Raw genomic sequence first — 12,513 nt, 5'->3', positions numbered from 1 at the left:
TAACCTGAAGAAAGGTTTGAGCCTATCAAAAAACCCCAAACCAACGACAAACAAAAACCCCACTGTACATCTATTGTCTACAGCTATATATAGGGGTGTGTGTAAATATATATATATATATATAAAATACACTAAACATGCTATTGGTATTATATGCCTAATTATTCTCTGAAAGCAGTTATTTCCACTTTCTATCTGTGTCTGTGGAGTATTTCTGCTAGGCTTTCGCTCATCATTAGCCTCTAGTGTGCAAACTGTTTCCCTCTTTTCCCATAGTAATATATCTTTAAAAAACCAGTGAAAATGAATCATAATTGGATTGTTCTCTTTTTAAAGTGCTAACTTTCCTTACCTGTGTCTATTTCCTTATTTTAATAGGGAATCAGGGTATGTTCTGTTATTGGCTTAAGATAACAAACAGGGAGAAGTACCCAGGGTATATTTTAGTGTGGAACATTAATGAAAATAATCTCATGATTTGATACAAGATTATTTTTAATGGACTGACTTTATATGCTAGGAATGTGTTGGGGAGCTTTATTTGTTTTTCAGTTTATTTTGCTTTATTTAAAGATTTTTCAAGACTTTTTCTCCATGAACTATGTTAGAAAAGCATTCTTGATCTGTAAACTTAGTGGTAATTGACGTAATAGTTCTGAGTTTCTGAAAGCCTTTGGGATTGAATGTGCAAAAACATTTGATTAAATGGTTGTATGGCAAATGTAAAAAATGTAGCTTTTGTTTAGTATGGAATGGAGAAGATTGACACTTGACAGAGTCATAGAAGTTTATCTAAAGATACCTTTTAGTCATTTTGTCTACTATTTTAGAATACAGTAATAATTTGTCTCTCCATCCTGCTACATAACACAGACTCTTCTTTGATTTTCCTTGGATCTGTGTTGTGTGAAGAGGACAAAAGAAGGCTTGCTCTTCTGGTTAAGTATTAGTATACTTGGCTAGAATATAAGCTGTTTCAAAATATTGTTTGGTTAAAAACTTACAAAGACATTTTTACACGGTACTTCGTTTATCTAGGTGTCTTTCTTGCAGCTTTTATTTGGCAGATTCCTGAAGGAGCAAATAGTGTTTAAGAATCCATAAGTGATTTTATAATGTGTTCATCCCAAGATGCATTTGTGCATCTCCTCAGCTTTTTCAGTATGTTTTTAATACTAGCTTCAGAGGTTTTGAACCAGCTGAACATTTTCATATCTGTGAGGCTATTTCCAACTATTTTTTGTTTGAGTAAAACTTCCATTCTACTCAAATTGTGCAAATGGTCTTTTGTGCAAGGAAGAAGTGCTACACAAGGATTACAAAGCACTAAAGCAGTAAGGGACCATTGATTCAAGAGGATGAGAGATGATGACTTGTCATGCTAATATACAAGTGTGCTGTCATATCTGATACTCCCACATTCATACTATGTTGATACTCCCAAGAATGTAGCAGTAGAGGCTTAGTTTATTATAGCTCAGTATGACTTTAATGCATTTTTCATGCTAAAGCATTTCTCTCTGAAGGTTCTCATGCCACCATTTGTTGTATGCAAGAGGCAAGTTGTGTTGATAAAACTAGGAGGTCTTTAACATCTCCTGTTCAAAGCATTATTTGTTGGTCCTTACTGCACTGTGTTTTGTAACTGAGTTGGCCTGTTTCTATAATTCAGTGTCTCTCTCTGAGTATCCGAGCAGTAGGAATTAGACATTTATCGTGAAATATTAGTTTACAGGTTTGCATGGTCTTGTGTTTTAAACGGCTTTTGTAAAGATTTGTGAACAGGTCTATTCTTGAAAAATTTCCATAAGGGTGACTTTTATTTCCAAGGCTGTGCCTTGCCTTTGTCATATATCACTTTGACAACAGCTCTGCTAAAATTGTCCTTTTCGGTATGTTGTGCGTTAAATATTTTACAGCACAGTTGGCTTCATTTAGCAGCAGTCATGTTTGCTTTCTTTTCCTCTAATTTGCAGTGTGTTCCACTGGCTTCCTGTATTGTTTGCCAGGACACTTTTTCCTGCCCTGCCACTTGCAGAAGTTTAGATTTCCTGGTTGCTGATAGTCACTGTTCCATTAGCCCCTGCAGAAATTTCTTCTTGCCATGTGTCAGAACTGGCTCTATTTTTTCAGTACTCAAGAATAGTTTTGCTTCTGTGATGAAATTGCAGTGCATATAAGGTCTCTAATCAATTTGGTTAATTCCTATGTTCTGAGCATTTGTTTTCTCTTTTCTACTTGGAAAACTGTTTCCAGCAGTGTTGTTTTCATGTTGTTCACCCTGTCTCTCAGTCATACCCTGGCATCCTAGAGTTCTGTGGTGTGGTATTTTTTTACTGATCTTTCAGGTTTCATAGTCTTCAATTCGTATCCTGCAAAAATGTGGAAATGAGTATGTTTTTCTGAAAATACAGAAATACCCTGGTATCTGTGGTTACATTAATTTATGGAGTGATCATCTGTCAGGGTTACTGGGTTTTGACTTCAGTTCTCCTCAGCTAAAGGCCTCTTAGCAATTGCTGGGTAGGCAAATCCTATTTTGTTAGACTGTGTTAGTGATAGGTGTAACTGCCCCACGTGCCTGGCTCCTATGACAACAGCTCTATTAAAGCAGCATCTTTATAGTTCTTCCTGGGATGGACAGTAAGTGAAGCCTTTGACTTGTGCTCCATGTTCCTCCTTTAATTTTAAAAAAAGGTAATGTTCTGTGTTCATAGACCCTGCTTATATGCTGTTTCCAGAGCTTTGCTCTAACCGATTCACAGATCAACCCACTTACTGGTTGCTTTTAGCTGTTACATTTGATAATTTAAGCAGGGTACAACCAGGTCAGTAGCCGCATGGGTGACCTCAAAGGTACACCGATTTGCTGCAGGACATTTTCTACAATTCATTAAGTGGCAAGCTCTTAGCAGAGTCAGAATTGAATCTCTATCCCAGAATGGTGTTAGTGAGGAGTTTGCAGCTGTAATTCTGGCTCTCAAATGAACTAAAGTTGAATCTCAGACCACCTTGTTCACAAAAGAAAATAAAACAAACAAAAAACCCCCAACCCCAAACCCACTCATGAAACTCAGCATAAAAATAAACACATCTGGCCATACTCCAGTTCTTCTGCTGCCACTTCAAAGGAAAAAGGGAATGTTATTAGGGCAATGTTGGAAGCTGAAACAACTAAATGCCTACTACTATGCCTTTATACAGTCACGCACTTGAAGTCTTTACCATGCCATATGCTTATGAGGAGGAATGTGATTTCTAACATTGGTAAATTGTCGGCACATGAAGCAAAATGGACAAACACCTTCTTTTGTGTCTACAAGTGGCCAGATGCTTTGATCTGTGAGCTGATGCATCCACATTACCCAGTGGAAGCCGAGGGAGGGGAAGAGAGAGAAAAAAGCAAAGGCAGTTGCCAAAATTGGCATCCAGCCCCAGCTCTTGAATATGTTGGACCACCCTGAAAAGCATTCATATTAGTGTGGAGTAGTGTAATTATTAGATTGTTGGTGTATGTCCCAGCAAAGTATGTGATTTTGTTATTCTTTAAAATATGACCAGACTAAATATGTTGTCAGTGTCATCAAAACTAAGCTATATTGTTGCTATCTGAGCCAAAAGGGTGCTGGATTTTGCATTCTTTTTCCAGTGCTGTAGGCTGTGCTTGTGTTGCTTTATTGTATGACAGTACTGCTCTGCAGTGTTAGGGGCTGCCCTTGAGGTCATCAGATACTACAAGAAGGAACACCATTTTGGATGCCAGCATCTTTGACAGCTTTCCAGGAGAAATTAATGATTATATTACAAAGGTAATAAAAGAAGGGAAAAGACTAAGGATCATTAGTAACATTTTTTTCTTGGTAATAAAGCAGAGTATGGCAAGAAAGAGAAGTATTCCGCATTTTCTTCATAGTCACTGAATTCCTCACTGGCCTCTGTTATTTTCTATAAAGCTTGCTGGAATAATTAGAAAGCAAAATGCGTCATGTATGTATTAGTTTCGTTCCATAGACTTATTCTGCTTTAGATATTTTTATGGGTTCTGTGAATTAAAATACATTTCATTATAGTGCTAACCTTTGGCATGCTGTTCCACATCTTTCAGTCTGCAGTTCCTTGGGTGCTTTTGTTGAGACTTCAGACCTATTTCTTCCAGTCAGCAGTATCTATGACAGCAACTTAATTGCTACATGCGTTTGTACTGTTCTTTGGCAATTTTGTTTCAGATTCGCTTTAGTGTACCTATTTGCCTGGGGGTTGGTTTTATATTAAATATCAGTAAAAAAACAGGTAACATCTATACAAACAGCAGTGGAGCAAAATCCCATATAATTGCAAGCCAGCCCATCTAAAGGCGAGGGAAAGGGAATATTTTAATTATATTTTAGCTGTTACTGCCAGGAAGCAAAAGCAGAAATTAAGTTTCAAGAATTGTGGCAGAAGCTATTTACATTTATTGTCTTTGAGCCCCATAACATCACGTTAATGATTTTGCATTTATATTAAGCTTTATCTTTTATTCTTTTTCTCCCTCCCCAAATTTCTGAATATTCACAAGCATTAATTTACCACTATTGACATATAACTATTTTGTGGATGCAGATAACATTCACCAGTAATATAAAACCCCCAAGAATACTGTTTCTAAATGAACCTCTGAGGGCAATTTGAGCAATTTAGTGTACTTACTAAAATTGGAAATTGCCCAGAACTACAAGCTTAACATACAGATTATTAGAAGATGAGACTGTAAAATTTTAATGAAGATACATGGTCAGGAACTCAGTTGTATTTAGGATGGTGCATGTGGACAGAGATGCATCCACATAACAGTCATTAAATTTAGAACAAGGAGCTTGGGTTTGAAATCCTTCTGCCTGAAGATACAGTAGCCAGCAAAGACATGCAATTTCCATGTGAGGTCTGTAGGCCTGCAGTTTTGTACAGCGGATGTAATGTCTAAATGCTGAACAATGGATCAATATTTTAGGGTGCTGAAATAGGAGCATATTTTTACAAACTGATGATAGATCCCAGGATAGGTAGTCTTGACAGTTAATTTATGATGTCCTAATTACAACTTGCTATTGGAGTAACTGCAGACTTGGAAACAACTGGACAATGGATTTTGCTAGCTAGGCAAAACTGAAGCAGTACCATTGGACTAGTGACATTGGTTCGTTTGATACGTGTCTGCTTGGACAGATTTTAAATGCATATTTCATCCTCTAGAGAAACAAGTAACTATACAAGACATGTTTTAAAGACAACATCTGTTTTGTTGACCTTGCTTTTTCAGCAGCCCATCTATGAAAACCTAAATATTTAGATGAAAGCAACATTCAAAGTTTTGTAGCTAATACATTTCCCTTTTTCTGCTGTTTTTCTTGATGAATGTAAGGAAAGATAACAATTCACCTTTTTTCCACTCCATTAAAACCACATTCTAAGCAGTATTCTGAAATCAGTACAGCAACAATATTTTGCAAGCTAATGGAAGCATTATTTCAAATGCTTGAGCAAATGTTACTGTGTATTCATGTATGCACACTTTTACAAATGAAATAATACGTCTGTGATTTTAGTTCCATTTTTTCCTTTTTGTTCTGCTGACTTCACATACAGATTGAATTGGGAATGTAGTATATCTTAATTGCTTCTCATCTTTCAAAATTCACAGTTTGAAATTGAGTAACTTTTTAAGATGTGTTCATTTATTTCTGATTTCTCACTATTGAACAAAATCTGCAGCTTAAAAACATACTTGGGCAGTCTAGGTTTTTAGGAATTGATAGATGGGGAAGTTTTAAACAGAAATAGTTTATTTTCAACATCAAGGATTTGCTTTGTATTTCTCTTTCTGTGGGAATAAAAAATAATGAGGTAATTGTTGTGAAATCTGGGTCCAGTGTTTTCCAAATAACAGTGTTGTTTGTCATGGGATTTTCTGTTTGTATGTGTATCATAATAACATGATATAAAATAAAAGGTATTTCACTTTCTGTTCCCACACATAAACTTTCAGATATAGTGAGAATGGTCTTACCAAGTTGAAGATTAAAAAAAAAAAAAAAAGCTATGCAGTGTTGCCATGAGACATTCCATGCATTTAGGAAAAGTAAATTGAGTAAAAAATCTATTATTAGATTAACTCATTTATGTTGACCAGAACAAGTGATACAGTACTTCCAGATAGATGGTCTAATGACCAATTTTAATTATCTAAAAAATTTACCTGGTGTCTGTTCTGTATTTTAACCATACTTTCATTATTTAAGTGTATCATTTATTTTGAATCATTTAATTGACAAAGGAAACTAAAAGATGTTCTGCAATAGTTTGCAGTCACTAGATTTTTGGGTACTGAATAAGCTGAAGATCACAGAGTTCAAGGGATTCTGTTTAGGTAAAATCACTTTTCTCTGCTGTTGTGTTTTTTTTTTTTGTTTTGTTTTTTGGTTTTTTTTTTTTTTTTTTTTTTTTTTTTTTTTTTTTTTTTTTTGTTGTTGTTTGTTTGGTTTTTTTCCCCCCACAGATCCAGCCATTGTAAATGGAGTTTATTGGTCAGAATCTTTAAATAAGGTGTTTGTTGATAATTTTGATCGTGACCCTTCTCTCATCTGGCAGTACTTTGGAAGTGCAAAAGGATTTTTCAGACAATATCCAGGTAAGAAAAATACAAGTTCTTACTTAAAATACAATAAAGAATGCTATGGCTGCAAATTTCCACTGACTACTGTCACAAATCATGACTTTCACAGATACTTGCAGGTTTGATTTTACTTTATCAAGTTTTCAGAGAGAGATATTGCTAATCAGTGTTTTCAAAGTTCTGAGTTTTTTTCTACAAATTTTCATTTGGAGGTGAAGCCCCCAAGGTAACTTATGTATTCATAAATATGCCTATTCATATATACATATAAACACATATGAAAAGTAACTTCTAAATAGACTGTGGAGAAGGAGGACAAAAGGATTAGACCTTTCATACAGTACCGAGCTTAGATAATGTGCTCTATTGATGCATAGAGTAAGACTTAATTGTAATTTATTGTTCAGTTTTCAGTCTTCCACTTAACCTGACATCTATACATTTAAAGATTTCAAAAACTTGTTTTAAAGTTTACTTTCACACCAGTCGTAATTAAATGCAGTTAGATCACTTGTATTATTTCTATAGAAATAGGTTAAAGTATATATTGTTACCTATTAAGTTGTGTGTTTAATCATGTACCAAATTTACTACGTAATAAATAAACTAAAAAGTTAAATAAACCGATCCTCAGCTTCTGTAACTTTGGATCTGGTCCATAGTGGGAACTGTTCCTTTAGCTGATATGGTTTAGTAACCCATGTGTTTTTAAGTCTGATGTCTTGAGTTTATTGTGAGCAAGTTTACTATAAGCCTGTGTATCTGAAAGCAACTGAAAGTAATGGCTACAACGTCTGTGTTAGGTTTGGATTATAGTTCACTTCTCAAGCTCCATGATATTTCAAGGCTAGAAGAACTGTTAGTCCTTATTTTAAAGGCTGTTTCTCATTTTGTGCTAGCAAATGAGTGTAAAAAGCAGGAAGGATTGCCCTGTCAATTTTTTTTTTTGGTTGGCGACATTTTTATCATGTTTCTTTTGACACACAACTGGTAGATATTAGCTCTTCATAGTGATGTGAGCAAAACATCAGGTGTATGACCTGTGAGTGAAGCAGTTAGTAGAACAGGACCCGTTGAGATCAGCCATGGGTAGTAAGTGCTCAAGGTTTGAAAGGGAATTGGCAAGCATGTGATAAAGCTTGCCAGCACCAATGACAAAGTATGACAACACTTTAGTGATGGTGCTATGATGAATATAGTAAGCTTGAAGAGGTTTCTACCTCACAGTAGGCTAAAAAGGAGTGGAAAAAAAAATTGTTTCTGGTGGTCTGTCCTGGTTTTAGCTGGGCTAGAGTTAATTGTCTTCCTAGTAGCTGATACAGTGCTATGTTATCGAGTTAGGTATGAGAAGAATGCTGATAACACTGATGTTTTGAGTTGTTGCTAAATCATGTTTAGTCTAAAGTCAAGGATTTTTCAGCTTCTCATGCCCAGCCAGCAAGAAGGCTGGAGGGGCACAAGAAGTTGGGAGGGGACACAGCCAGGACAGCTGACCCAAAGTGGCCAACGGGGTATTCCATACCGTGTGACATCACGTCTTCTATAGAAACTGGGGGGGAGTGGGGGTGGGGAGATCCCCACTCGGGGGCTAACTGGACATTGATTGACAGGTGGTGAGCAATTGTGTGAGCAAAAGTGCATCATTCGTACATTCCAATCCTTTTATTATTACTATTGTCATTTTATTAGTGTTATCATTATCATTATTAGTTTCTTCTTTTCTGTTCTATTAAACCGTTCTTATCTCAACTCACAAGTTTTACTACTTTTTCCCGATTTTGTCCCCCATTCCACTGGGTGTGTGGGGGGAAGTAAGTGAGTGGCTGCGTAGTGCTTAGTTGCTGGCTGGGGTTAAACCATGACATGGTCCTATTTTATTAAATTATTTTTTCCAGTATCTCCTATATAATACCATTGTCTGTTAGATTAAAGTATGAAACTCCATTAAGTGCTACTTAGCCCCAATACCACAGACACATTTTGAACAGGGACTGTGAAAATGTAATTTAATCTTTTTATCTCTTTTTTTTTTTTTTTTTTTTTTAACAGGAATTAAATGGGAACCTGATGAGAATGGAGTCATTGCATTTGACTGCAGAAATAGAAAATGGTAGGCAATAGATGACTACCAGTGTTTAAGAAATTTGAAAGGAAGAGAAGTCCAGTATTTAAAAGAACAAGTTGTTTTGTGTTTTGTCTTAGGTACATCCAGGCAGCAACTTCTCCAAAAGATGTGGTAATTTTAGTAGATGTCAGTGGCAGTATGAAAGGGCTTCGCTTGACTATTGCAAAACAGACAGTTTCATCTATTTTGGATACCCTTGGAGATGATGACTTCTTCAATATAATTGCTGTGAGTGTCTCAGGATTTTTCTCCCTTTTTTTTCTTCCATCATTTGTTGCTATCTGTCAAGTTTTATGTCACACAATACACTTGAAAAATGTTGCAGGCAGGTGATGGATATAAGATGACATCTGAACCAATGGGACAGACACTGTGGTTTTCCAATGCAAGCTTCTTCAGGTGACAGTGTTTTCAAACTGGTTTTCTATGACTTGCAATCTGAAACCCCTTAAACAAGTTGTCTTGATTTTGGGAGTTGCAAAGAATAGTAATCTATTTTGTAGTTTGTCTGAAGTTTCTACATTACCTTAATTTTTGAGTTGTGTCCCTGTACACCACCCCTCTCCTTGCCCCCTCTTCCCCCCCGCCTTTTTTCCCCCTCCAACACCTTCTGCAATACAGTGTAAACTGCAAAATGGTCAATACGTAAGAATTAATAGAATCAGCTCTTAGCTTGTGCTGAAACTTGTAAGGCATGATAAAATGCCAGCATAGCTCCTCATTGTTCATGCTTTCCTCAGTGTGAACCTGAAAGGTATGTATGTGTAAGTTGTGCAGAGGTATTACTGGTGTTTACTAACAGTGATAAATTAGATCATCAGTAGTTCCTGTTATTTGTGTATGGTAGTTAGTTTTCCACGGTACATGTTTTAAATCTATGACAAGAGGCTAGTTTTACAGTATTTAAGAGTAATAGGATTAATAATGTAGATAAGGATGGCTTTAACAAGTCCAAAACTGACATCAGAACTACAATTTGCTTGGGGGATGGTGGAGGGAAGGAGGAGGAATTGGTCATTTTATAAATTCTCCTTTGCTGATATTCTTTTGCTTATACATTATAAATACATGGTTTTATCTCATGCATAAATTCTAAAAATGTCTTCAAACTCTTGAATATAAGGAAGATTTTGGCTTTTTTTTTTTTTTTTTTTCCTACAAGGGAAGTGCCCTTGGTATACTAAATGACCCCAGTGACACCAGTGCAAATCCTTGAGATTGTATGGAGAATGAAGTATATATGCCTGAAGTACATGTGCATTTACTGTATTTTTAACGGATAGAAAGCAGTTAGTTCAGAATATCTTTCATATTAATCTCCTTGTATGATAATTGCATAATTAGTAGAAACTCATGTAGTAGAAAGACATAATTACATAGTATACCAAAAAGGGTTTACTGTCCTTCAGAAAAATTGTGATTAACTGTAATCTAAATAACTTTTGTAAGCTGAAAGAATGTTTCAACTAAGTAATTATTAAGATACCTGCCCAGCCATTTTTTAGTGTATCATCTCTGTGTTTATCAGTAGCTGTGACAGTTACTGTGAATGATGTAAAAAGAAAAAAGAAATTTTTTTAAAGTGAAGGTTTTTACTTTGGGAAAACCAAAAACCTCATCTGTAACAAAAAATGTAAAAATGTATGTAGCTAGAATCCAAACTAATCATTTTGCCTTAGTAGTACAGCAGAAATACCATGTAAATACTTCAAAAAAAGCAAGTATTAAATAACTAAATGTCATTTTTTTCAATTTAAATTTTAATTGACAATGAACTGAGCTGTCCATAAACCAGCATGGAGTCACAGAATTTTTACCGAATTTATTGCCAATTAACACAAACCTCTGATCACTGATTCGGGTATTCAGAAAAAGAACGAAACACCCAATTGAGCCTTTCCTCCCCTTTGTCCAGGCCCAACTTCTGTCCAGCATCTTCCCCCCCCAGCCCCAGGCCCTGGTCTCAGCACCCCTCACCTTCACTGCCGGTTTCAGACACCCCCTTTCCTGGGTGAGGTGCTGGGCGGTGCAGGAGCTTGGGGTCCTGTCAGCAGCTCCGTGCTTATTAGTTTCTCACTGCCACTCTTCGCTGCTTGCTGGTTTTCCTCTGCTCTTTGCTTTTCTCTTCGGTGCGAGTCACCCGTGGGCCGCAGTCCCTGAGGGCCGTCCCCACCTCAGCCTGGGTCGCCCATGTCCACAGTCCCTCAGGGCTGCCCCCACCCCGCTGTGGGTCACCCGCAGCCCACAGTGTCTAGAAGCACACCCCTTCCGCCATGACGCTTTTCCAGCTGTGTTTCCAAATGTTTCCGGCCCCTGATGGCTTCTTCCTTAGCCTGCCTGGGAGAGGACGCCGCAGCCTCCTCAGGCCTGCTGCGGCAGTTCTGGTGCCTCACCGGTTGCTGAAACTGGTGTTGGTGCTGGCGGCAACCGGCTGTGACCGGCGCAGGGCAGTTCGTGGCCGTCTCTCACGCAGGTTGCCACTGCAGCCCTCTCCTGCTTACACCTAATAAGTAGTTTGGTTAGTATAAGAATTTCTTAATATTTAGAAAGATATGTGATGACTGTGGTAATTATAGCATTTGTCTGAGGTAATTTTTTCATCTGAAGGTTCTTTCCTCTCTATAATCTCTTTTAGGATGAATATATGTTTATTTCTTGAAATAAGTAGAAATAGCAACGGAGAATGCGATTCTATTCTTACCAGCTCAGCTGTTTAATTTCATTAGGACGCTGATGGTTTAGTTACTGCACAAATATGAACTTGAAATTATTCACTGCGTTGGAAGAGGTACTGCAGAAATGCAGGGGAAAACGAGGAGACCGTGACAGCAGTGACAATGAGTGGGTGAAGTGCTGTCCTGTCGTCTTGAAGGTATATTGGCAGAATAGTTTTTAAGGAGTTGTTTTGGATGGAGTGTCACAATATAATCCTTGCTGTCTCACAAGGCAAAAAAATAATAATGTAAAGCAAACACAAAATTTGTTTGCTTGAAAATGTAACAAACTGGTAACAGAGACCGGTGCTGCGGAGAAGGGAGTGGACATTTCATTGAGGAATGGCATAGGCAGACTCAGGCTGGATTATGGACTCCTTTTAAAATTTGGTGTTAGAGGAGGACATAGTGAGGGTACACAGTAAAACCAGGGTTACCGTGTTCTAAATGATCAGCAAAAATTACTTCTGAAGCACTGCTCTGAGTAAGTGCCAGCAGGGTAAATGATCTTTGTCAAGACCAGAGAGGATGTTTCAGTGATCAAAACATGAGACAGCAAAGCCCATGCAAGAGGCTTCTCAGTGTGAATGCACCGAAAATCCTATATAGCTTTTATCTGTAGGCAAATGTTTGCGTGAGATTACATCTTACTGTCTATAATTTAGACATAGCCTGATGATGTGAAAGTGGTTTTGTTTGAAGGTAAGATATACATATATCCATATAAGAAATCCCCTTTGTAACATAGACCTGTGCATATATAGCAAGTCTCTGTAGCCAGAACTGGCCAGCTGTGGGTTGTGTGCAAATATAGTTCCACTGTGCCTAAATGTTGAAGCCTTACTCTTCACATAGCACACAGCTGATACTTGCTCACACCGATTGTTCTTCTGAAAGGCCTGTCCAAATTGTTGCTCTGTGAGGACTGCTGGACATCTGGAGATCTGAGACAAATGGCCGAGTACCTCTTTCTCTTCCCAGACCAAAATTTGAGGTGGAATAAGAGCTTTATGTGGGAAATC

At 37.3% G+C, this 12,513-nt stretch overlaps 1 protein-coding gene across 1 annotated transcript in view; it reads left to right on the top strand.

Annotated features, from left to right (window-relative positions):
- Positions 1-12,513, top strand: part of CACNA2D3 (calcium channel, voltage-dependent, alpha 2/delta subunit 3) — a 476,027-nt gene that overhangs the window by 199,844 nt on the left and 263,670 nt on the right. The window contains exons 6-8 of the mRNA XM_010572633.1: positions 6,536-6,667; positions 8,702-8,762; positions 8,855-9,005. Of these exons, the coding sequence (XP_010570935.1) occupies positions 6,536-6,667; positions 8,702-8,762; positions 8,855-9,005 (344 nt within the window). The remainder of the gene's footprint in view (positions 1-6,535; positions 6,668-8,701; positions 8,763-8,854; positions 9,006-12,513) is intronic.

Source organism: Haliaeetus leucocephalus, unplaced genomic scaffold (assembly GCF_000737465.1).
Source record: "Haliaeetus leucocephalus isolate CR32 unplaced genomic scaffold, Haliaeetus_leucocephalus-4.0 Scaffold2, whole genome shotgun sequence".
In the NCBI taxonomy this organism is placed as follows: domain Eukaryota; kingdom Metazoa; phylum Chordata; class Aves; order Accipitriformes; family Accipitridae; genus Haliaeetus; species Haliaeetus leucocephalus.
Note: the sequence above shows the minus strand (reverse complement) of the source record. Positions and strands in the feature narration are given on the sequence as shown.